General features: G+C 52.7%; 1 protein-coding gene across 1 annotated transcript in view; it reads left to right on the top strand.

Annotated features, from left to right (window-relative positions):
- The window catches only part of Bmp7 (bone morphogenetic protein 7), a 72,123-nt gene that overhangs the window by 45,797 nt on the left and 1,580 nt on the right, over window positions 1-24,746 (top strand). The window contains exons 3-6 of the mRNA XM_051143890.1: window positions 3,465-3,613; window positions 16,420-16,617; window positions 21,001-21,077; window positions 22,688-22,798. Coding sequence (XP_050999847.1) covers window positions 3,465-3,613; window positions 16,420-16,617; window positions 21,001-21,077; window positions 22,688-22,798 — 535 coding nt within the window. The remainder of the gene's footprint in view (window positions 1-3,464; window positions 3,614-16,419; window positions 16,618-21,000; window positions 21,078-22,687; window positions 22,799-24,746) is intronic.

Genomic DNA, 24,746 nt, shown 5'->3' with positions numbered 1-24,746 from the left:
ACCTACTGCCTGGAACTCATTACATGGATCAGATTTGTAGCAGTCCTGTGCCTGCCTCACTGGTGCTGGGATTACAGGTGTGTGCCACCGCGCCCAACGTGGGAGTGACCTCTGCTATGACCGAGGGCTGGGGGAAGCTCAGAGTTCCAGGCTTGGAAAGCACCCAGGCTTCAGGAGTGGTGAAGGTACATGAATGCGTGTCTGTTCCTTGGGGCCCCAGCACCAGCGCCTTCCTCACCTCTGTACTCACCTGGGCTGGGCAGGCAGCCGGTGTGCTGCACGTAAATAAGTGTCCCAGAGGTCCATTCACAGCGCTCTCAGCTGTACAACCAGTGTTGTGCAACTTTGCAATGCTATGAGAGGGACCAGGAATCCACTTTCCCACTCAGTTGGGAGCATGCTGTGGAGTGTGTACCTGCTGTCCCTTTCCCATGGTCCTGCCTCTGTTCTGGTGAGGTATCTGTATGCCTCCATCCCACTCCTGTCCGTTCAGATGAGGTGCGGCTCTTCCATGCATGCCTGAGATCAATTGCAACTGTGATGGGTCCGAGGAGTGGCCGCCTTCCTGGTGATCTGGGGATGAGTCACTTCTGGCCTGACACATCTGGCCTTGGTGTCCTGGCCTTTAATGAAAGAAGGCTTAGCGTGTGTGGGCAGGGCAGCCTGTGTGAAGGCTTGCTCTGTCCCCTGGTCACGAGCATTGCTTCCTGTGCCAGCATCTGCTCCCATCCTCCTGCACATCTAACTTCCCAGCAACGCCACCACCCAGGTTTCTCATCTCGAGCTTGGAGCAAATGTCCCACCCTTGACTTGGAGTGACATCTTTTTCCTTCCATCCACTGACAGGGTAGCGAGCCACTTCACTGACAGTCCCAGGAGCGCTCCAGTGTCAGGGAAGCCCTCGTCAGCAAACTAAAGATGGAGCTAGTCAGATGTGCCTGTATGTGGCTTTGAAAGCCATGTAAGATATCCCCCCAAACAGGTCCTGACATCACCGTATCTGGGTAGGACAGTAAGTGGGTACTGAAGACTAAGTTGTTACAATTGTTCAGCTTGGTCATCAAAGTCAAATTTAGGGTCTTTCAAACCCCGTGTGACCCTAACAAAGCTTTTGTCCCTGTAAAGAGTAACTGAGACGACAAACTACTACAGCTGTGTAGTGACTTTGGTCTGGCCTCCTAAGGGACAACATAGGCTCTTGTCCGCCTGCTGATTCACTGCTGGTTTAAGATGAGCATTTGTAGCATCTTAGTTTGTTTCTGTGGCTGTAACAAATTTCCCAAGACTGGAAAACTTACAAGAACAGAAATTTGTGTTCATAGTTCTGGAGGTTGGAGGTCAAGGCGCCAGTGGGGACTGTGTCTGTGTCTGGCAGTGTCCGAAAATGTTAACTCTGTTTCAATATGGCACCTTGTTACTACATCCTGAGGAAGGGGAATGCACAAAGGGGATCAAATGCTCTCCCTCTAAACCTCTCCCGAGGACTAGTCCTATCACAAGGGCAGTGCCTGCGTTGCCTTGAACAGCTCCCACCTCTTAGTAGTGCCATGTTGTAGATTAGCTTCCAACATGAGTTTGGGAAGAGGCACAGCACTCTGGCTGGAACAATGATGTTGTTCAGCGTCTTCTAAGTCAGGCGTGAGGGAGTGTGCATCAGGACCACCCACACCTCCACCTCTGGTCTTGGTGATGCTGTCCATGTCTGAAGTGCCCTGCCCACCACTTCCAAGCCTCGGCGTGAGACTTGCCTAGGCCACCTAGGTTCTCTGTGTCTACTCTTTTGATGGGAGGAATGAGAAGTGGGAGAAACAGTTCAGAACATTCCTTTGATGACTCTGACCCATGAGACCGCCAGTCCCCTCATGCCTGCCTTGGCACTGGCTCACTGAGTCTGACTGTGTCCTCATTTGGTTTCTGAGCGACTGTTGAACTCCCAGAGCAGTGCCAATGGGTTCTGAGTGAAGAGAAGTTGAAAACGCTGGCTATGGGTCTAAGTGCTAAGGGTCCAGTTACAATTTCACTCGCTGCCTTGTGTGTGTTGGTGGACCTGGTGGCTGTAAAATGCACTGTGGCTCCCAGCAGAGAGAGAGAACTCGGAGATGTCTGAGATATGTGGGACCGATGACTGGGGGTGTCCAGCAGTAGTTTAGGAGGAGGAGGGAGCAGGGACAGACTGGAGACTCTTTCTAGACTGGCATCAGGTGTGGTTCTGGCTGCCGGCTCAGTGGAACACACAGCAACGAGTGTGACTTGTCAAAGGCTCCGAGAGTCGAGACAAAGCCCCACCGGCCTGCCTTCTGCAGCTCTGTCCTGCCCAGGGAGATGTGCCCAGTGATTGTTTCGAGGACACAGTGACAGGATTCTGGCTGAGCTTTCTTCTTCAGAGCCTACCAAGGGAACTGTGCTCAGCCAACAGTTGCCACATCTGAGGTCTTTGTGTGTGAGCAGCGAAAACGTACCCTGTTCCAGGGAAGGTGAGGGGCTCGGGGAAGGGTCCAGGTTGGAGAGGTGCCTCACTGCACCCCAGTGCCAGAACAGCATAGGTGCTCTAGTATTTCAGTCGGCCACCGAAGGGCTCCGAATGTTGACGCTGAGTCTTGATATAACTAAAAGTCCACAGAGCTGTATGAATCCCTCACATATTGTATGCAAGGCAGGGGTGGTATCCATCGAACCACTCATCTGTCCTCCACCTACCTCCACATCCACCTGCCCATCCATCTCCTTTTCTTTACCAGTCCTCTCTTATCCATCCACCCAGCCGTATGTCATCTATCGAGTATTTCTATCAACTCATCTGTTATCCACTCACCCTTCTATCCACCGTATTCACATCCGTTCACTTATCCATGCATCCACCCATCTACTCATCCACTCATCCATTTCTCCCATCGTCTATCCGTCTCTCACCTCTCTGCCTACTTGTCTACCTACTTACCCACCCATTCACCTTTCATCTGCCTATTCGTCCACTCGCTTAACCTACCCGTCCATTTTCTACCCACAAATCCATCTACTGCTCCAACCCCTGGCCAGCCAGCCAGCCAGCCAGCCACCTTCCGCCTCTCACAGGGTGCATGGAGTTCTTGGTGTGGTGCCGAACACCTGGTGAATTACCTTGTTGGCATTGCCTTCTTCCCTAGAAACTTGTAGACTGAATATTCCTACCTCTCCTGTGTCCTGCTGGGGCCCCCTGACATCTGGTAGAGAGAGATGGCCTTGGGTCTGTTCCCCACTTCCTGGAAATTCTATATATATATATTTTTTCTCCATCACAGCTGCTAAGAGGCCATTGTGCCCAGGTCTCTTCTGACAAGCCTGTGTATGTAGGGGACTGGTGCCCAGCCGCAACTTGTCCTGTTTGCTACACAGGACTTCTCCTGTCTGGTAAGATGCTGACTGTGAAGGTGGCTGAGCTGTGACCTGCCTAACCCTGAGCCTGTGTCTCTCTCTTCTCTTTCCAGGGAGTCTGACCTCTTCTTGCTGGACAGCCGCACCCTCTGGGCTTCTGAGGAGGGCTGGCTGGTGTTTGACATCACAGCCACCAGCAACCACTGGGTGGTCAACCCTCGGCACAACCTGGGCCTGCAGCTCTCTGTGGAGACCCTGGACGGTGAGTTCTAAGCATCAGCACCTCTAGCCCAAAGGAAACCTCCAGGAGGGGCTCCTCAGCCACTCACCCATTCGTTTGTCCTCTGCCTGCTCCCGCCTCAGTCGGCCTCACCTCTGGTTTCTCACGTACACCCAGCACATCCTCTTGTTCCTCACAGGAGAAGATCAGAAGCTGGGCAAGCTGGCCAGGAGTGGCCTCACTGCTCAGAGGGTGGCAGTTGCTTAGAAATGTGGAAGTTTGGGTCAGTCCAGTCCTGCTTCGGGAAAACTGCATAAGGTCCCCGAGGTGACACAACACACACAGCACAGCGGGGTGTATCAGGCAGGTTTTGGCTCCTTGTCCTCAGCACTCCTGGCATCCTGAGCAATGGAACATGGTGGCCAGCATCCCCGACCATCTAAGCACTGGATGGTGATACTACCACCCAAAATGTCTTCAGACGTTGCTTGAGTTCTCTGTGGGCTGAGACTGATGCACCAAAGATACAATAGTGGTCTGAGTTGCAAAGTCCTGGAGAAGCCATTGTTAGTGGTAGAGAACTGGGGCAATCCTGATTGTGTGCCCCCCTCGCCCCCACACACACACCTTCTAGAGCATTCCTTTTGCCTGATCTTCAGAAAGCTCACCTAAGTTCAAGGCTATGTGGAGGCCACCTTGTTTGAATCACTCCCTCTCAGTCTTTATCAGCTTTTCCAGAGACCCACAGAGGTCTCTGGATATACTAGAGCTCAGTTTTCTGTGTTAGGGGTTGGTAAACAAACGACACCCTGAAGGCCCCTTTCAGCTTGAAGCCTGTTTTTGTCACTTTTGACTTTTCCTGTGTTTTACTGTGTGAGTGAACGTGTCTGTGTGTATAGGCATGGGTACGCAGGGGGTGGGTGTGCATTGATATACATGCACGGGTGTGTTGGAGGTCAGAGGTCAAGGCCAGCTGTCTTCCCCTGTCACTCTCTATCACCTGCCTCCCCTCCCCAGCCACTGAGCTGTAATGCTGGAGTTAGTTACCCGTGCATGCTGCCGTGCTCTGCTTTTTACATGGTTGCTGGGGATCCGGTCACATCCTTGTGCCTGCCTGGAGAGCACTTTGCCCACCGGTCACCTCCCCAGCCTGAGTTTTCATATTTTTTAAATGGTTTCCGACAAACCAGAAGAAAACTGCTTGGCACAAGGAGTGATAGGATATTCACTTCGTTGTTCCCAAATGTGTCAGGTGGCAGCAGCCACGCCCATCTGTCCCTGTGGTCCACAGTGGCTTTAGAGCTCCAGTCACAGAGTTGAGTAGCTGTGACAGACACCCGATAACCTGCCAAGCTGGGCATATGTAGTGGCCCTTTTGACAAAGACAACTTCTCAGGAAAGTGTACAGCACTGGGCCTGCACCAGCCTTCCTCAGCCAGTGCTCCCTGAAGAGATGCAGGTGACCCTCTGAGGGAAGGGCTCACAGTCTGTTAAGTACGAGGAATGCCAGCCGGAAAAAAAACTAAACAGGCTTCTTCTCTTCAGGACTTACCAGAGACCGTTTTGCCAGTGCTCCTTGTTAATCTCCTGGTGAGGGTTTCGCATACAAGAATTCAGAATGTTTGCTGCCACAGAATAATTCATCTCTTAAAAGTCCCCGTGGGGCTGAGCGTGGTGGTGCACGCCTTTAATCCCAGCACTCGGGAGGCAGAGGCAGGTGGATCGTTGAGTTTGAGGCCAGCCTGGTCTACAAAGCGAGTCCAGGACAGCCAAGGCTACACAGAGAAACACTGTCTCAAAACAAAACAAAACAAAACAAAACAAAAAAAAAACAGTCCCTGTGGGCATGTGGGAGATGAGATAAAAATGAGGATGGAGTGTGGAGGTGAGGGTGAAGCTTCACTTCCCTCTTCACAGTGGCCCTTTCTTTGGATTTGGGGACACCTGTTGGGGCTTCTAGCTTGACCCGTGGATCCTGGGTGTCTGTATCCTGCCGGCCTTGCTGGCTCCCGGGCTCAGCTTTGATTTTCCTCTTAGGAGGCTTGTACTCAGTGGCCAGGGTTATTACCCTCTTCTCTCCTTTCCCAGAACTGTGTTGGGGCTCAGCAGGCTTTGGGGTAGGGCAGTTTGGGGCTTAGAACCAGGTGGCTCAAATCCCAGCCTTGCTGTTCCCAGGATAGATTATCAAGAACAGCTCTCTTCTAGAAAATGGGCCAACAGCAGTTCCTGTGTGGGGCAGTTCAGGATGCTCATCCACTGGGCCAAGTGGCAGCCAGTCTGCACGAGAGTCTTACCTCGTTGCCTCTGGATATGCCATGGCCACACAGTAAGGAGATGTCATCATCAACAGTTCACAGTGCAGGAGAGGAAGCCAAGTACCCGAGTGCCCACTGGAGCTCCAAATATCAGCAACCCATCTGGAAGGCCCCTCCAGCCCTCCAGGCTGGGAGCTAAAAGACTGTCCTGTCAGGGTGAGGCTCAGGCTGTACCTGCCTCCTGAGTGAGGCACAGAAGGGAAGGCATACCTGCCCAGGTGTAGAGATTTCCCAGGAAGGGCTTTCATTGGTCACCTGGCCAGGGCAGGCCTGCCCTCAGACCATCCTGACAGATATGCCGAGGAGGTCATTTGGCTGTGTGGGTAAGGACCTCTGGGGACATGCTACAGAGTAAGGTGACTGGCACTTCCTACCCTCAGGCTCATAGTCTTCCCCATCCGGTGGCCACCAGTGCGCAGGGTCCCCATCCACGCGCCCCAACAGCAAGTCCCCAAAGGTGACTCATGACCATGTTCTTGGGCACCTTGGGGTCTGGCTAGGTAACAACAATAGTGACCCTCTCACACCCTGCTTATGTGGAGAGCTGGCTGACTGACAGACGCCGCACTTGCAAACTGCATGGGTGAAAGGCTCACGAGCCCACTAGGAAGTCAGTGTCATCAGCAGCCACTGTGTGCTGAGCCCTGAGCTAACAGCAGAGTCCCCTGTGCCCACCCTGGGGATCTGAACTAACTCAGGGAACCTCAGTGTTTTGGATAGCTCCCACAGAGGGCAAACTCAGGGTGGCACTAGGGTGGAAGGAAGCAGGGCACCAATCCTCACCCTGACGCTAACAGTGAAATCCAGACTGCCAAGCCTTGAGGCTACACCACCTGGGTGAAGAAGGCCAGTCTTCAGCCAGAATTGGAAGCTGGTTTGCCTGTCAGGCCTCAGTTTCCCTCCATGCTCAAGGACATCTGCCTCCATCCAAGTGCCAACACCGCAGAGTTCTTTCTGGCAGCCTGATGTTTTTTTGGCCTGACATCAGACCCTACCAGATGGCAAGTTGCAGAGTCCCCAGCACGCCCATCGCTCACTTCCTCCATCTGGCCCTGAGGGAGGTCCTGGGTCAGAAGTGCCCTTCCTAGACCACCCAGGCAGTGTGCAAAGCCTGCCCCTGTTACCCCTCCTTCCAGCTGCAGCCCCCTGTTAGTCACCAAAGCATCACAGCTGGCCTCCGGTGTCGAGCATGTGGTGTTGGACGGAAGTCGACACCTTCTGGACTCCTTGGCTCTCAGAAGACAGGCATGCAGCAGGAGATGGATGGATGGATGGATGGATGGATGGATGAGGGGGAAGGGGCTTGTGACTCTGCTTTTCACACAGGAGAGACCACAGGAAAGGTGGTGGCTCCTCCTGCCAAAGCCCAATGGCCTACTTTCTCTACTCCCGGGCCAGCCATGTCCTTCCTGCACACCAGGTTGGTGCGGCTCGTGGGGGATGTGGGGTAGGGTAGAATAGGAGAGAATAGAGGATGGTTACCCAAGCAGGCTCCTGTGGCTTTGACTCTCTCTCTCACCTGTAGCTACTGGAAGCAGGACAGTCCAGTGGTCCCTGGGCCACCATTGCTGCTCCTCAGGTCCCTGTGTGGTTTCAGCCCATCCAACCTCTTGGAGTCTCCATCCCTTCATGCTCTCCATGGGCAGATAGATGACCTCCTCTGCAGCAGCTGGGAGGATGACGAGTGAGTTCATGGAAGATGCTGAGCCTTGGGGCAGCCCTGACTCCGTGCTCCCAAAGGGTAGATGTCTATGTTACTGCTGATTTTCTTAATTCTCGCAGTTGCTCTGCCCAGGGAGCACAGCAGCTCCTCACAACCTTTTGCAAACAAGGAAACTGACGTGGAGGAAGCTGGGGGTTTAAGTCATGTGTGGCTCTCAGTTCAGAACGCGGGACTCGGGTTCTTTACTGGGAACACCTTTGAGGAATGTGGTACCTGTGACCTGGTGAGGGAGGGAGTTGTGGGGACAGTGGATGCTTAAGGGGCTATGCTGGAGTCACCAGGGCCAATCAGAAGAGGCCCAAGCCTCTGCACACTCCTCTCTCCTGGGGTAAAGAGAGAAGAGATTGCCTGTGGGGCCTGCGGGATGAGCGTGTCTCCACATGGCATGGCCTGCATTCCACTTTTTATGACTGTGTTGGCATGAATAATCCTGGCAGGAGGTGAAAATAAGACATTTTCTCAGCAGGGTATGGTGGTGCGGCTTACATCTGTTATGGCAGCAAATGGGAGGTAGAGGCAGGTGGATTGCCACGAATTTGATGTTAGACTGGGTTACATAGTTTCAGGCCACCTTGAGCTATAGATTGGGACTCAAACAGAAAACAAAAACCAACCCCCCCCCAAAAGTTTCCTTTCTGTTTGAAGAGACACCAGAGCCCACTCAGGGAGCCCTCAGTGTCCTGGTTGATGTGGTGGTCCAGGGTACCGTGGAGCCACGCTGATCCCTCCCCCAACCCCATGCCCGTGTGTTCAGAGCAGCTTCTGCAGCCAATAGCCTGTTGATCCGCAGAGGTTGGAAACTTATGTAGCCATTCAACAAACAGCCTAAAAAAGTAGATTTACTATCAGGTGACCCACAGCCTCTCCCAAGGAAATGGACAGTAGCAGAGGCCTCACACTGAAGGAGAGGGTCAAAGACTCTCTTTGCATTGTGGGGAGGGCTCAGAAGGGCTCCTGTGATGCACAAATGGACATACCTACTTTCCCAAGTTGCCTTTCATCTCCAAAGTCTACTGTAGGGAGTGGAGTCACTCACAGACAGACACTGACTCCTGCCCATGCAGAGGCACCTTGTTTCCACCAGGAAGGTCCCAGCCACCCTGTTGCCACTGTCTGTGGTCATCCCCCAGCCTCCACTCTTTGCTCACTTGCCTGCTCCAAGAAGAAACACCTATTGACCCTGCCAATCTCAGAAGACGGTCTGGCGCTCCCATCCACCGCACCCACCTCCCTCCCATCACCACAGTTTCTTCACAAAGCAGGACTTATGCCTTATCTCCTAAGCTTCGAGACCACAGTGCACCTTCTCTTTTTTTTCTCACCCTACCTCTACCTTCCAAAGCATGTGTGCCCCCTCCCTCCTTCCCCCCTCCTCTGTGTGTGTGTGTGTGTGTGTTGCCCCTGGATTTTCTGCTCTGGCACACGGGAACTCGTGTTCCTCCTCTTGACCATCCCAGGTGGATCAGATATGGTCACAGGGCATTTAAAGGACCAAAGGGCATGTGCTGTCCAAATGTGATGCTGGGGCAGCTGGGAAGAAGGCAGGAGCGGAGCCTCCGGCCTGTAGTTGGGGACGCTACGGTGTAAAGCTAGTCTGATGGGTAATCTCACAACACAGCTGGTTAGAGGCACCTCTGCACTCCAACATGACTTCACTTCCTTTTCACCGAGAATCCCAGAAGACAGAGAACAGAACAGGCCCAATGGCCCAACAGCTGAGATGTATCCTCCCAGGATAGGCTCTCTAGGTCTGGGCTGAATTGATTTTCTGGAGCCAGAAAGAGGTCACAAGGGTTAACTACATTCTCACTTGTCCCTGGGACCTTGAGCCTTCCGAAGCAGTGGCTGGAACCCATTTTTCTATAATTAATGAAGAACATTCTTGGGCTCTCCGTGGTATGGCTGGGGTCCTGGGCCTAGAGAGCAAAGAAGCCACAGGAAAGCGGGGCACCACCCTCCATGTGGGAGGATGCACCCTCCTTTTCCAGAAGCCCCATTTGTACTCTCTGCCTGCTCTGAAATATTTCTAAGAGCTCTCAGCTGCTGAGCTTTCTGATTCTGCCCATGCCCCGAGTGCCCCAGTGCATGCTGGTCCCTGCCCTTAACTCATTGCCCAGGGCTCCATGCCTACCTGATGGCTTCTTGGAAGGCCCCCCTCAGACCTGGTCCTGACATCTGCCTGGACACTTTGGTGAGTGGTGCAAAGTGAAGTAGGCCATCTTGAGTCAGCTAGCCAGGTATGGATTCCATCTCCACCCTCTGCTGCAGTGGCTCACATTGGTGTAAAGAAGGGTGGTTGTCACACTGGCACTTAGCAGAAACATGATGGAGTCTTATCTTTGGGGAGTACCAATGGTTTTCTTCCTTCCTTCCTTCCTTTCTTTTTTTAAGTTAAGGCCTCATGCAGCTCAAGCTGGTCTCAAACTTGTTATATATAGTTAAGGGTGACCTTAAACTTCCAGTCTTTCTTCCTCTGTCTTGCCAATGCTAGCATTAAAGCCTGTACCACCAGGCCTGGTTTTATGCAGCGTCAGAGATCGACCCCAGGGCTCTGTGCATGCTAGACCAGCGCTCTACCAACTAGAAATAAGCAGGACCAGAATCAGTGTGGGTTAGAGTGAATGTCAGCAAACACCTCTAGAACATTCCAGAGGCTGGGTATTTCATGTTTGGAGGGGGACTTGTTAGCACGAGGGCAGCCAGAGGCTGCATTTCTGACTGTGCACCGGCTGTGTTCTAATAAAACTTTATTTGATAAAGCAGGCAGTTGGCCAGATGTAATTTGCTGATTCCTGGACTAGAGTGTCTGTGGTATCATGGCTTTTCTCTTTTGGCCCATCACTTAAGCACATTGGCATTTTGGCCCAGACCTTAGCACAGCACACTTGGCAAAATGACTGCCTCCGGCTCAGGCCCCCAGGTGTGGAAGGAGAAGGGATTCACACTTCTCCTCATGCCAGCCTTGTTAGGGAGGAAGACACTTCCTAGAAGCCGGCAGCACCCAGCCCCAGAACAAGTGAGGTGGGAGAAATTCTAGTCTGCCTCTGAAGAGGAGGGAGGGCCAGAGAACAGGGGTGGGCAGAGAGGCCAGCAGCTAGCTCCCTCTGCCCTCTAGACTCTCTGCCTGGGCCTCTGGGTGAGCCTCGCTGAGCTCTTCTGGCCCTTCCTCTGCAGTGTGCCGAGTTGAGTTGGAGGAGCTGGGGACATGAAGGATCTTCTACTCTGCATCAGGAAATGAGAAGGCAGGTTCTCATGACAACCTGTGTGTGGCTGCTTCCCACTATATCCAAAATCACCAGTCCTGGGCACTACGAGGGTCTCATCCAGTGACCAGACAAATGGACTCTGATGTATGTTGTGACATACTACTCAGCAATATAAGGAAGTAATGGAAATGGGGCTTCATGGAAGAATCTGGAAGACACAAACACTGAAGTAGGTCAGTGCAGAAGACTGGCAAGTACATGTGATGGAGCCCTAGTGAGGCCCCAAATCACACTTAGTGGATCAAGATGGTCCCCCTGAGGGATTTGCCAGGGACGTTGGGCTCCCCCTGACATTTACATCCCTAGACCATGGTGTGTGGCAGGAGCCCCCTGCTGAGAACTAGAAGAGGCAGTGGTGTGTGGTGTATGTGGTATGTGTGCATGTATATATATGTGTGTGTGTGTATGTAGTGTGTAGTGTATGTGGTGTGTGTGTGTGTGTGTGTGTGTGTGTGTGTGTGTGTGTGTGTGTGTGGTGTTATGGCAGCACTATTATGTATTGACTCAACTGGCTGTTGGCACACATGTCAGAATACAGATTTGCAAACAAAACACCATTAAAAAAAACCCTCAACCTCTAAAAAGTAATTTTTACTATTATTTAAAAAAAAAAAAAAAAGTAAACAGGCGGGGCTGTGACTTGGTGGAGACTTCCCACCTTGTTTGAAGTCCTGGGTTTGATCTCTAGCACCTCGTAAAGGGGTTGTGTGGTGCACGCCTGGAATTCCAGCCCTCTAGAGGTAGAGGCAGGAGGACAGGAAGTTCAAGGCCAGCCCCTGCTCTATAATGAATTTAACACTAGCCTGGGCCATGTGAGACCTTGCTTCAAAACACAAAACGAGGGAGCAACAACAAAAAGGACCAGTGTGAGTTCCAGGAGGGACCAGCCACCTCTGGCCTCATCCTGCCTGCCTGGCAGGCGCAGGTACGCATGCCCCTGCTGCGTGTTGTAGCTCCAAAGAGGTCCTTAGGACACAGTGAGAAAACTGTCCCAACCCAGGCTTAGGAGACAGAAGATGCCAGTTGAATTTGTGTGGCAGTGAACACTTGTAATGGTTTCATTTGGGGCAACCTGCTCTCATATTTCCAAACCCTGCTTTTTCATAGGCAAATCTGTGGGCTTGGACAAAAATACTCATCCAGCTAACCCTTGGCTACATTAGAAAGTTTTTTTTTTTTTTTTTAATTTTGCCAAAGCCAGAGATTTTATGATTCAAAGTATTATGTATGTATCTTTTTTTCTGCCTGGATTAATTACTTCACCCACTTCTACCCCGTACCTCAGTTCAGGAACTTGCTGGATGTTTAAGTACAAACAGTCAAAACAAGTAATTAGGAGCCCTAACTAAAAGTGTCATGCAGAAACATCTCAAAGGGAAATGAATTCTTACAATCACTCTTTTGAAACTGCCCCCTTGTTCAATATCAAAAGGAAGAGCACAGCATGGTGGCTCATGCCTGTAACCCCAGCCCTCCGGAGGAGAAGTAGGTTCAAGGTTGGCCTGGGATGTGTAATGAGACCATATATCAAATATGTATGCGTGTGTGTGTGTGTGTGTGTGTGTGTGTGTGTGTGTGTGTGTGTGTGTGTGTGTGTGCCTGTGTGTATATGTGTGTGACTGTCTACAGACACACCTCTGTATAGAACAGGTCAGTTGTGATTTGTCATCTACCAAATGCTGGGCATGACCCAGGGCCTCCCTCATGCTGGACAAGTGCTCTGCCTGGGAGCCACACGTCAATGATTGTTTTGATTACGTTGTATATGAACTCTTATGACAGCTGTAGCTTTCCATCCAGGGTCTTTTGCTTCTGAGGAGACGTGTGACAGTGTCTGGGGTCCTGGGTGGAAGCTGCTTGAGCACCCCGCAGTACATAGAACACTCTCTGGGACCCATACCTATAGTGTACCCTTCCTGCCCTCTTCGTCCCTCAGGTGCCATGCTGGGCTTTTTGCTTCCAGACTATTGCAAATAGTGCTGCTGTGGACTTGATGTGTGGTGTGGGCTATGTTAGCCACATGGCCGTGACAAAACACCCCACAAGTGCAGCTTAAAGGAGCAGGGGGCCTTCTTTGTGTCATGGTTTGAGGGGACATTCTGTCACTGCAGGGACACTAGCAACTGGTTACAATGTCGGCTCTCAGGAAGCAGAGAGCTAGGTGAATGAATGCTGCAGCTCTGCTCGCTCCCTCTCACTCCGTGTGGGCCTGTGGGCCACCACGTTCATGGTGGTCTTCCCTCTCCAGTTAAGCCTCTTGGGAAAGTTCCTCAGACTCTCCCAGAGGTGTGTCTCCGGTTCTAAATTTAGCCACCTTGGCAAAGAAGGGGAGCCGTCACTCTTAATAGGGGTGTGTTTATGTCTTTCTAAAGATGCCCCAGCCGGTTTCCCGACCCTGCTTTCTGCTGAAGGCAAATGAATGTAGTTGGGATGTCTTCCAGGCTTTACATAGAAACCCTGAACCTGTCCCCATGTTAGGCGATGAGGTCAGAAGGAGCATTCGCTCCTGAGGGCCGGCTCCATGCTGGGCCCAAAGTCTGCCTGTGCCCATGTTCTCTGTCCACAGCCTTTGGGGGTGGGGGTGGGGGTCGGGGAGGAACAGCCATATACCAGGTTCTAGATTTAGTCTTCAAGGTAGGGCATTCATGGTGATGGTTGGGATGAGAATCCAGGCTGCAGGCTCCCTTGAATCCTGTGACAGCTGTGTCACAAGAGGTTCCTCCCGTGGGTAGCCCTTGTTTGAAAACATGGTTTCCCTGAACTCAGTAGATGGAGATATTTGTTCACTGGTAACCCCTACAATGCAGGTGACTCTTATACTACTGAGAGAATAGGTTTCTTCTGAACATAATAGCAGCAAGTATGTTTTCTAGAAATTTCCAGGACACCTCTCTTCTGTGTTTTGGCTGAACTGGGTCATGTCTCACCCCAGAGCAGTGACAGCGACTGTGCAAGAGGATTAGGTGCCTCTTAAACCACCTTGTACCCAGCCTGGAGGCCAGGGTGGAGTCAGCTTGAGCAAATCTGCCTGGGTGAAAAGAGCTCCATTAACTAGGGAAACAGGGACCTGAGACTGGTGGCCTCATCCTGGTGGCAGGCGTGGGTTTTGGTTCTTTCTTAGCAGAGGTTGTGACGGCTGGAGGTGGCTTTGCTGGCAACCTCCAGCACTAGCCGGCAGGTCAAGAGGGCTGCCGGGGCTGGGGCCACTCTTGGCACCTGGATTTTAAGGGGTCCAGAGGGGCATCAGGGTTTCAGGCAAGGTATTTTTATTCTGCCCTAAAAGCCTTCCAGGGGGGAAGCACAATTCCTCGGGGGCCGGCTTTAATGGTTTCTTTTATAGACTCACTCTTGTTATAGATGGATGAACTGGGGGGGACCCTGCTGAAGAATGCACGAGAACTGGATGCTGACAGCGGGGGAAGGTGAACCATGGGGGTTGGGGAAATGTGTGTTCTTAAACTTGAACTCTTAAAAACCATTCCAACTGCCGGGACTGAGCCAGGCACTGGAGGCTGGCTTCCCTGTGTCTGACCTGCCTGGGGGACACTAGCTGATGTGACTTCCTGATGGGCCAAGGCTCTCCCAACTAACTATCACTTTTGCTGGCCTTGGCTCTGTCACTGAACTTGGGGGTGTTGTAGCTGCAATGGTGAAGCCACATGCATGTACGTACGCACACATGCACGTACGCATGTGCTCGCACACAACTCAGCCTCGCCTGGGGTTGGATTCAGTGTCATTGCTTTCTGAGTCTCTCGGCCTCTCTAGTCTTGTTCTGCAGTGAGCAGTCGGCATTGTCTCTCTGCTCTGAAGCATCCATCACCAGGTGTGACGTTCATTTCTGTTTCTAAGAGTCTCCTTGATGTTGGCCCATGGGGAGATGAACAGCGTATCCTTATCGCCAGGGCCTTGGGACAGGCCAGGACCTGTGTGTGTGTTAATTTTCTCAGTGCTGTGACAAATTAGACAGCAAAAGCAACTTAGGAAAGGTTTGCTTTGCCTCTTGACTTGAGGGTACAGTCCATCATGATGTCGGGGGCGTGAGGCAGCTGGGCACGCTGCGTCCACAGCCAGGAAGCAGACAGAGGTGGACACTAGTGCTCAGCTCCTTTCTCCTCTTTTCTCACTCCAGCATCCCAGCCCGTGGGATAACACTGTCCTCCCAGCTCAGCCACCCCAGCCTAGAGAGTCGCTCACTGACGTAACCAGAGGACTGCTTCCATTGACAGTCATGACTGACCATTGCAGCCTGGATGCTATTTTCTGTACTTCTAACTCTGGTTTCTGGGTTGCCAGGCTCTCTCAGAGTTCCTTCTTCCTGTCCATGCATTTTAAGACCCTGGACTCTGTAAGAGAGAGGGTATCTAGGCCCATGTTTGTCTAACCTCAAATCTCAAACAGAACTGAGCCCAGCTCTGTACCATGGTGGGGTGAGGAGGGTTGTTAAAGTGAGGAGGACCCAGGAGCCTCGCTGTACTGATTCTCCAGGTAAAGCTTGTCCATTTGTTCTGCTAGGTCCTGCCAGCCCAGTGAGGACCTCCTGCGGCGCGCATGACTCTAACTCTAACCCTTGGTACCGAGAAGGGATTCACGCAGCATCTGTAACACTAAACTAAACTTTGTCTCCCATGCTTGATTCTGCAGGCCCCTGCCTTGGCTGCCATCTTGTAAAGCCTTCGCGGCTGAAAGGCCAAGGATGTGCCAATCTCTACACTCTCTTCCTGTCCCATTTTGGGTCTCCGTGACCAAGTTTCACACGTCTGTGGTTCCTAAGCACCAGGGCCTTGCTGTCCCCTTGTAAAAGCACGGATCCTGTACCCAGGTGTCCCTCCCCACACCCACTGAAGGCAGCCCCAGCTCCTGGCATCTGTTGGTGATGTGTGGCCTCTCCCTTCCTTATTGCGAAGCCACTGGTGCCTGGAGAGAAGCCTGTCCTGCATGGCCTGGCTGCTTCTCAAGGACTTACACCTACAAAGACCTTGTTCAGGCAAAATGCTTGCCACTGGGCCGGAGGTGCTCTCTAGCCTATTACCAGTTCTCACCCTGTGTGGCTGTTCTCTCTCCCACAGGCTCTCACACTCCTGGAATCCAGCCTGGGCTCTTCCTGCCAGGCCTTTAATTCTGTAGGGCCCTCCACCCATAGCACCCTTCCTGACTCAGGGCTCATTCCGCCCTGTCACCTGGTCTCTCCTGTGGTGGCCTCTTCATTGTCATTGGGCTGTTGTCAGCCATGCACCCATAGCAGTTGTATTTCCTACCCCTCGAAGACTGATTGACCAAGTGACCAACCCTGGCCAGTGAAGTGTGAGCCGTGCATTGCCGAGCTCTCTAGCCTGAGACCTGCAGGTCTTAGCCTGGCTTTGCCTTTCCTTGCCCATCACCCCTCAGGGCTCAACAGAACGGGGCACCTCTAAAATAGCTCCTGGAATGCATCCGATAGTCCTTGTCAGATGAATGACTAGCAAGTGGTGTGATGGGAGAACAGAATCGCGCCCTGCCCTCCCCCTGTGTCCTCACCACGATGTAATGAACCCCTCTCTGCAGGTCAGAGCATCAACCCCAAGTTGGCAGGCCTGATTGGACGGCATGGACCCCAGAACAAGCAACCCTTCATGGTGGCCTTTTTCAAGGCCACAGAGGTCCATCTGCGCAGCATCCGGTCCACCGGAGGGAAGCAGCGCAGCCAGAACCGCTCCAAGACGCCAAAAAACCAAGAGGCACTCAGGATGGCTAGTGTGGCAGGTAGGCCAATGCAGGTTCGGGCAGCCAGAGGGGACCAGCTGCATTGTAGAGGCTTCCAGAACACATCAGCCTGTGACTGGGCCATGCCTGTCCAGCATGTAGCTTCTCCAGGCCTCTGGTGACCTTGAGGCAATGCAAGGGCTGGACACAAGCAAACCAAGCATGCGTGAGGGCTCTAAGCCGACTCAGTCTTCTAACTCCTGGGGAATTATGAGGAAACACCCTGGGGGGTTTGGGCTGTTTAGAATTAAGTATGAGACCACCAGGCCATTCCCCTCCCCCTCCCCCTCCACTCCCCTCCCCTCCCACCCGTCCGCTCCAGGTCACCTTGCATTGCACACAGCTTCTTCCTCTCATCTTGAAATTGATAGTCATTTTATTTCTCAAGAGAGAGGGTGGCCTGTGGGGGCAGTTGGACTTACTGGTTCTAGTGTGTCCCCCAGTGTCCCGGATAGACGTTGCTGGGTAGAGGGAGTTGTGTCAGAAATATAGACCGGCACAATCTTATCTTTCCACAGCATAAGAATTTAATATTGATTCAGAGCCTATGCCAGGTTCATTAGCTTTAATTCACCAGGTACCACTTACCCCTTGGTAGACAGGGCTACTTCCAATCACATGTTTTTATTCCAATCCTAAGTCAGTCTTAACTACCTATATCAATAGCTCTTAGCATTCATTAAATGCATATAGGATGACATATTGAATATCTAACACACACAGCACAGAATGGCTATGAAGTGGCTCAGAAAGAGGCAGCACTGCTCAGTGAGACTGCCCTAACTCTAGGGATGCAGAGCTGGTCCGGCCACAGGCAAAGTCTTTCTGGGGACCAGATAAAGGGCCCTTAGGACCAGCTCAGGTCTATTTGGGACAGAGTCTCCAAATGCAGATCTAGGTGAGTTTTGGTGTTAATTTGCAGGGGTCTGAGGGTGACAGGCAGAGGCTGAAGCTGAGGCCAAGGGACAGGTGGAGTCCCCCGCTGTGGCAATGTCCCTGGGCAAGGCTCGTGACGGTGATGAGGGCCTGGGCCACTGTGCCTGCGTGTCTGTGTTGGCTGCTCCTCTGTTCTAGTCCAGGTGGGAGCATTCCTTCTGGTCTGACGGATGGCTCGGGAGTCCAGAACAATGTTCTGATAACATTGTTTATAGATGCAAGTAAATTGCCTGTTGGCCAAGCTTCTGGTGTGGAGGCTTGCGGTGCCATGTTAAATAAGATGCAGAGTTGGTCAGCCTCAGTGCCAGACCCAACATGGAGCAAGTCAAGGCAAAACAGGGGTGGGCGAGGTGCACGCTGCCAGCAGCTGTTGTGAGCACAGAGTTGCCTGCCTGCTCTCTGCCGGTGGCCAGTGGCTCCTTGTGGATAGAATTCTCTTCTGTCAGGTGAGGCCTTTTAGACACCTCAAAGGGGTGTGTGAGCTCCCAAATGAAAACTGAGCCCCTTCATATCTGGGGGCCTTGTTTACGCTAGGATTGGAATTCCATGGTGGAAGTCTAGAGATAGCAGCTATTTGGGAAAGATGGTCATGGCTGTCCCCCTTATCCGTGTGCAGTGACCGGCCCTGGATGGGGGCTGGTGACTGGGTAGTTCATTTCAGCAGTGCAGAAATAAATTCCCATGGGAACTGAGCTGAGAGCCCAGAGCGAGGCAAGGGTGGTCCCACTCCTGAGGCCCATCCACCCGGAGGGCACAGAGTCTCATGGCTTAGCTTTTCCGACTTTTCTCATCGGCCTTTACGACTGGTGCCTGGGAGGGAGGAGGTAGCTGAAGCTATGGGTGGGTGGGAGGGACATTCTCTTGAGTTTGAAGTCCATCCCCAGCTGGAGTGGGAGTTTGATGGTTTCGGGCTGTGTTCGGTGTAGGTGTGAGGTCATGCTGGCTGCTCTGGGAACGGTGGGTGTAGCACAGGGTGAAGGAGGCCTCCTTTCAGAATCTGAAGCTTTCCAGAGGTCTTGGCAAACTCAGCTGGCAAAAGGTGCTGGCAAGTCCCATCCCAGCAAAGGTGGCCTTGTCTTGCAGGTCTACAGTGTAGAGCTTGTAGGTCTATGACATTCGGCAGTAGAGTGAGAGGAATGCTGCGGGGGCTGGCAGCTGACCACCCGACTGGGCCCCACTGAGTGCCTACTTCCATAGCTCCAGGACAGGCCCTCACTCTCTCACATGACAGCTAGTCCATCTGGCTTGGAATCTGCCCACCCCTGTAGATTTCAGCTCCCTACCCTTGTTTCAAGTTCTTCCAAACCCTGCCTGGAAGTTTAACATTAAAAAAAAAAAAAAAATACCAGGGCTGAGGCCCCACCCTGGTTTAGTAAGGCAGCGTGTGTGTGTGTGTGTGTGTGTGTGTGTGTGTGTGTGTGTGTGTGTGTGTGTGTGTGTGTGTGTGTGTGTGTAGGCGTGTGCCTAGTGCCTTTGAAGTGCTCACACCTCACGTGATAGGCCACACAAGTTGAATCGTCTCTTGCACGCACATCATCCTTTATGTGTCCAGCTGCAGACACATGTCCCAGCATGCCTCTGCATGGAAGTCTCTTTCCTGTGAGCCACCCCTGCCCCAGGGCTCCAACTGCTTCTGAGATGCAGGTGGAGAACCTCGGTCCCCTGTCTGCTTCAGGCCAACGCCCTAGTAATTGGCCACCTACTCCAGCTGACCCTCAGGTGTGGAAGCAAGTCTGAGCACCTGTCTGGGGCAGAGCATTTGCGAGGTAGCTGAGCGCTCTGCTGTGCTGAGTGGAATGGGTGGAGCAGGATTGGAGGTGGGAGGAGGTTGCTGGGTGGCTCCACTATTTCCTTCCCTTGCTTTTCTGCTAAGAAAGACCTGAGAACGCTGGGGAATTCCAGCCCCGCCCCCCTGCCCCACCGTGCCCCACCCCCCCCACCCCCCCCACCCGCTCCAAGGCCACAACTCCAGATCGCATAAGTGAAGGCCCATGCCCCACAGCGTGCCCATAGCTAGCTTCCAACATTAAACCAAAGCTCTTCACTGGGAGCTACCTCTTCCCTGTACTTGACAGAGAGCATTAATTAATAATCACACACTTTTCCTCTATCTCACTTCAGGATTAGCCGTGACTAAGGACTGGGAGCTGTGTCCCTAGTGATCCTACTCAGAACTGTATCTCGCTCAGGCTGCTTCACCCTGGGCTGAGAAGGTGATCCTCATCCTCCCATCTTTTCTCCCTCAGGGAAAAAGGGACTTGAGCTGTGGGGTGCATAGTGGCAGCTGCAGCCCCCAGTTTTGCACAGTGGTGAATTGTGCCATAGATATCCATGCCATAGCTGTTCCAGGAGGTAGACCAGTTGTCCAGTTCTGTGGACTGTGCTCTGATGGTGCCCAGACTCTTGACCTTTGTGTGCCAGCGACATCCTGGCCTGTACTCTTTCTTCCTGACCTCAGAGCTGTGCAGGTGGAATCTCTGCGCATCCTGGGAAGCTGATTCTGAGGGGTGTGTCAGTTATCACCAGACACCTGGTGGCCTGTCAGCCCCTGTCAGTGGGTTCAGAGGGAGTAGTCATGCTTGGAGAGTCGCAGGGTGTGTGGGGATGAGAAGTCACCTGACTGCTCAGACACCCAGCCTGTAGGGCTCTGTGGTGCGACCAGGGGCCTGGGCTTTATGGGCAAGGACAGGTGAAGGAAAGCTCTGAGTCAACTCAGGTTAAGGAGAGGCATTAATTACCAACCATTTGTGCAGCTGCAAGGTAGAGGAAGAGTCCTTAACTGCGCCTGAGGGACAGACAGACAGATGCTTCTGTATTTACAAAGTGCAGTCTCTGGCACAAATGCTACAAACTTAAATCCTGGAAAACACAAGCACACTGTTCTTGTTCCTTAAAGAAACTGGGTAGGGTGGCACACACCTTTAATCCCAGCACTCTGGAGGCAGAGGCAGGCGGATCGCTGTGAGTTCAAGGCCAACCTGATCTACAAAGGGAGTCCAAGACAGCCAAGGCTACACATTGAAACCTTGTCTAAGAAAACAAACAAAACAAAACAAAACAAACAAAAAAAGCAGCTCAGCAGGTGTTGCTGGGGCTGTGCAGTTTCCTCTGGTTTCTTCCTGGTGTTGCCCCCCCCCCCCCCCCCGTCTCAGTTTGTACCTCCAGTACTGCAGCTGCATGAGCATCTTGGGGCTCACTTGCTGGGCCTCCTCAGGCAGGGTGGTCTGGAAGCAGGATAGTCTGAGCAGGCCTGGGGACCTCTGCTAAAGGGCAAAGGTGACCTTGAAGGCTGGCAGGTCCTCAAGCTAGCTTCTGAACGATCACTGTCCTACAGCCTCTGAATCCAATGGCTGCTCCCGCCCCCCACTGTAGGACCAAGGGGATTTGAATGTGTGTTTCTCTCTCCTCCCTGGGTTTTTTTCCCCCTTCACCACCTTGACCACGCAGAAAACAGCAGCAGTGATCAGAGGCAGGCCTGCAAGAAACACGAGCTGTACGTCAGCTTCCGAGACCTTGGTTGGCAGGTAAGGATGGCTGAAATACCACACACTGGATGGGGCATGCTCTGTCCCTGCCCACCACAGGGCTGTCTTCATGGGTACAGTGTGTGGCAGTTCATTCCCCCCCCCCCCCCAACTAGGGACAGGGTCCCATATGTCCCAGGCTGGCATCAAACTCACTATAGCCTAAGATGACCCTCATGCCTCCACCTCTCAGGTTCTGGGATTACAGGAGTGTGCCACCATGCCTAGCTTGTGCTGTGATAGGGACAGAACCCAGAGTTCCCTGTGTGCTAGGCAAGCACTCTACCAGGCCCAGTACCAGCCCCAGCCCACAGTTCTTGTCTCTGCTGGTGAGATACTCGATGCCCCACCCGAGAGAGGGGCTTGTACATATGAGGACATCCATGATGTCCCGCGACACCCAAGGTGTGATTGATTCTAGGGCCAGAACTTAAAGTCTGAACTTCATTCTTCATTCACACCCTAGTCTCACCCTATGGCTGGCTGCTTCTCCCACATAAGAACACGTGTTCAAATCCAGCCTTGGAGCGCCAGCTTCCTCTGCCCTTCCTCTGTCCCGTTCTGTGACTCAGGTTCCTGAGCCCAGTAGGTCATGTGGTGGGAGTGAGGGTTCTGCACATGACAGGTGTTCCTGGCGTGCTGTTCCCTGCGTTCTAGCAGGAGCTCTCTGCTTCCAATCCCTGCAACGCACCACTTTATGGAGCAGCATGGCACATTTCCAGAATTTAGGAGGTGCCCTGGGTAGATTACCTGAGCCACACTGGGACACTAATCTCTTGCTCAAGAAAGTGCGCCAGGCAGGGAAGGTTGTGTTAGATTCATGAACGTGTCCGGTCTTGACAGCGGGACAGACTGTTACCATCTACAGAGTTTACTCTGAAACTGCACATCCAAAGAAGACGTAAAACCGAACAAACTAAAACCCACAAAACAAGACAAAGAAGCAACAGACAAAATACGTAAAATGTTTTTTAGCGAAGTCTATGGCATTGCGTTGGATGTCATTGGTAGCTATCTGTACCCAGTGAATGCGAGGTCTAGGCTGTCATATGGACACACCTGCAAGCAAGCTAAAGCATGCCACCCCTAGCAGGGACAGGGTGGTTCTAGGTGTAGTCTCTGACCCATGTCTCACTCCCTGCTGCTAGGCCACCTCTCCAGGCCTTGAGTCTTTTCTTTTTCTTGCTTTTTTCCTTATGCTGGGGTCACCTCCCTGCCCCTGCAGGGATCACACACACACACAGCACAGGAGAGCATAGCCTGAGCCTCCTAGGCTATGTCCCTTGGACGTAAGGAAGGAGTCCATACAGAGGTGGGGTACACAGGTGGGACACACAGAGTGGGACACACAGGGGTAGAACATACAGGGGTGGGACACACAGGTAGAACACACAGGGGTGGGACACATAGGAGTGGGACACGCAGGAGTAGGACACATGGGGCTGGGACACAGGGGTGGGAGGACACACGGGGTGGGGTACATGGGTGGGACACACGAGTGGGGCACAAAGCAGTAGGACACACAGGGGTGGGACACACAGGGGTGCGACACTGCCTTGGGCTTTCTGCAGGCCTTAGCCAGACCTGTCCCCACTCTCCTCTCTCTGTAGGATTGGATCATCGCACCTGAAGGCTATGCCGCCTACTACTGTGAGGGAGAGTGTGCCTTCCCTCTGAACTCCTACATGAATGCCACAAACCACGCCATCGTCCAGACACTGGTGGGTGCCTCCTGGGGGTGTGGCCAGTGGGGGTTGTTAGTGGCATTTACTGCCTTTGACACAGAACCTGAGCTGCTGTCAGCCCGGGTGTGTCATGATGCTTTCAGTTATCTGCTCTATATAAGGGTAGAGAAAATGTTTTAGGCACATGGAGGACTCTAAAATTCTTTTATTTCTGTATTTGTTTTAATTTTAAAAGTTAAAGAGTTTTATGGGCCCCCATGTTGTCACTGTTCCTCACGGAGGACTGGGCCCCCTTCTGGTGGGGACTGTCCTCTGAGGCATCAGCTTGTCATCCTGTGTTATAAGACCTGACTGCTGGCACCTGGCCCTCCTCTCCTGCGAAAGGTAGACAAGTTTGTCGAGCCCTCGGGCGCATCTTTGAACTTGAACAAGAGGCTTTCTCCTGTTGTCTGCTGCGTGCCAGGAGCTGGGGACACTGCAGGGAGCAGCTCAATATGCTTCACCTTAGGGCTTTACTGTCCAGGGGAGGAAACAGACCGAGCAGATGAGAGAATTTCAGAGGGAGAGAGCGAGCGCATGAAAGGGTAGATGACGGCAGGAGGCGGCAGCTGATTCAAGCCAACCCTCCCTCTGTGGGTCACCAGAAAGAGCCATGTGCAATGACGGTGGTGCCCAAGCCTGTGCTGATGATGCACAGAGCCTCTGGTGGCTGCTGCGATTGTTGTTTCACCCTGGGCTCTAGGAGACCTTGTTGTCTGCAGCGGCCTTCGTCTGGGCTTCTCTTGACAACTAGTCATCCATGCTGGTTTGGACTCTGGTGCCAAAGAGCTCACCCCCTGACCCCCCACCCACCCTGTGCAGCTCTGTTTGTTATTCTAATTTATGTCGGTGCCACCTCAACTCATAAGCCCTGGACAGGAGGCTCTGCCATGCTCTTCATTACCCTTTGGCAGAGGAAGGGTCCCCCACTCATCGCCATCCCCCCTTCTTCTCCCTCTTCCTTTTCTCCCGCTTTTCCTCCCACTCTTGTTTTCATGGTTGAAATGACAGCCCCCAGAGCCCCAACCATGGTAGGCAAACTCTCTATGACCTGGTTCTTTGGCCCTTAGGTTTCACTAAACTATCCAACCTGGTCATGATCTCACTGTGACCTTATAATCCTCCTGCCTCAGACCCTGAGAAGCTGGAATTACAGGTCTGCACCCCAAGGCCAGCAGCAAGGAATCTCCAAGTACTGGTACTAAGGACTAAGGGATATCTACATACTGGTACTAAGGACTAAGGGATAGCTAAATACTGGTGCTAAGTACTAAGGGGTATTTAAGGGCTGGTTTTCCAACATTTTCCCTCCCTCTGAACTATAAGCTCCCAAACTGCATTTGAGATGGAGTCTGAAACCAGGGACAGAGTGACCTCTGCCCATATTGCCTGTGGGACCTTCCCTGAGTATCGACAGCGCTGTGTCCTGTTGGCTTTAGGACTTCTCTCTAGCACCCTTTGCCACTGCCTTTGTGGTCCAGGGGCAGGGTTGCAGCTCCCCAGGGAACTCCTGCTTCTGTTAGCATCTCCCCAGGGGATCAACAGAGGACGGAGGAGGCCTCCTCCAAGGGTACATGGCACAGGGTGACTCCTTGGCTGCCACTCACACTAGAAGTAAACCCACACACCTGGGGCCCTGTTAAAGTTGTTCAAAGAGGGGCAAGTTGGAGAGGGTAAGGGGTTGGTGCGGTTCACTGGAAGAGATGGAAGGAGCCACACTGGAGGTCACAGCCTGGAAGGTGCGAGCTGAGAGTCAGTTGCTGAGATACATTTGCTTTGCCATACCTGGTTGGCCCAATACCTAGAAGTTGCCCACTAACAACACATCAGGAGCTGGGGATCTGGCTCTGCTGGGGATGGGCTGCTTGGGCAGCATGCAGGAAGCCCTGGGACACAGTCCCCACTGTTGCATAAACTAGGTGGCTGAGGTGGCTTAGGTCTGTAG

The sequence above is a fragment of the Acomys russatus genome, chromosome 4 (assembly GCF_903995435.1).
Source record: "Acomys russatus chromosome 4, mAcoRus1.1, whole genome shotgun sequence".
In the NCBI taxonomy this organism is placed as follows: Eukaryota; Metazoa; Chordata; class Mammalia; order Rodentia; family Muridae; genus Acomys; species Acomys russatus.
Note: the sequence above shows the minus strand (reverse complement) of the source record. Positions and strands in the feature narration are given on the sequence as shown.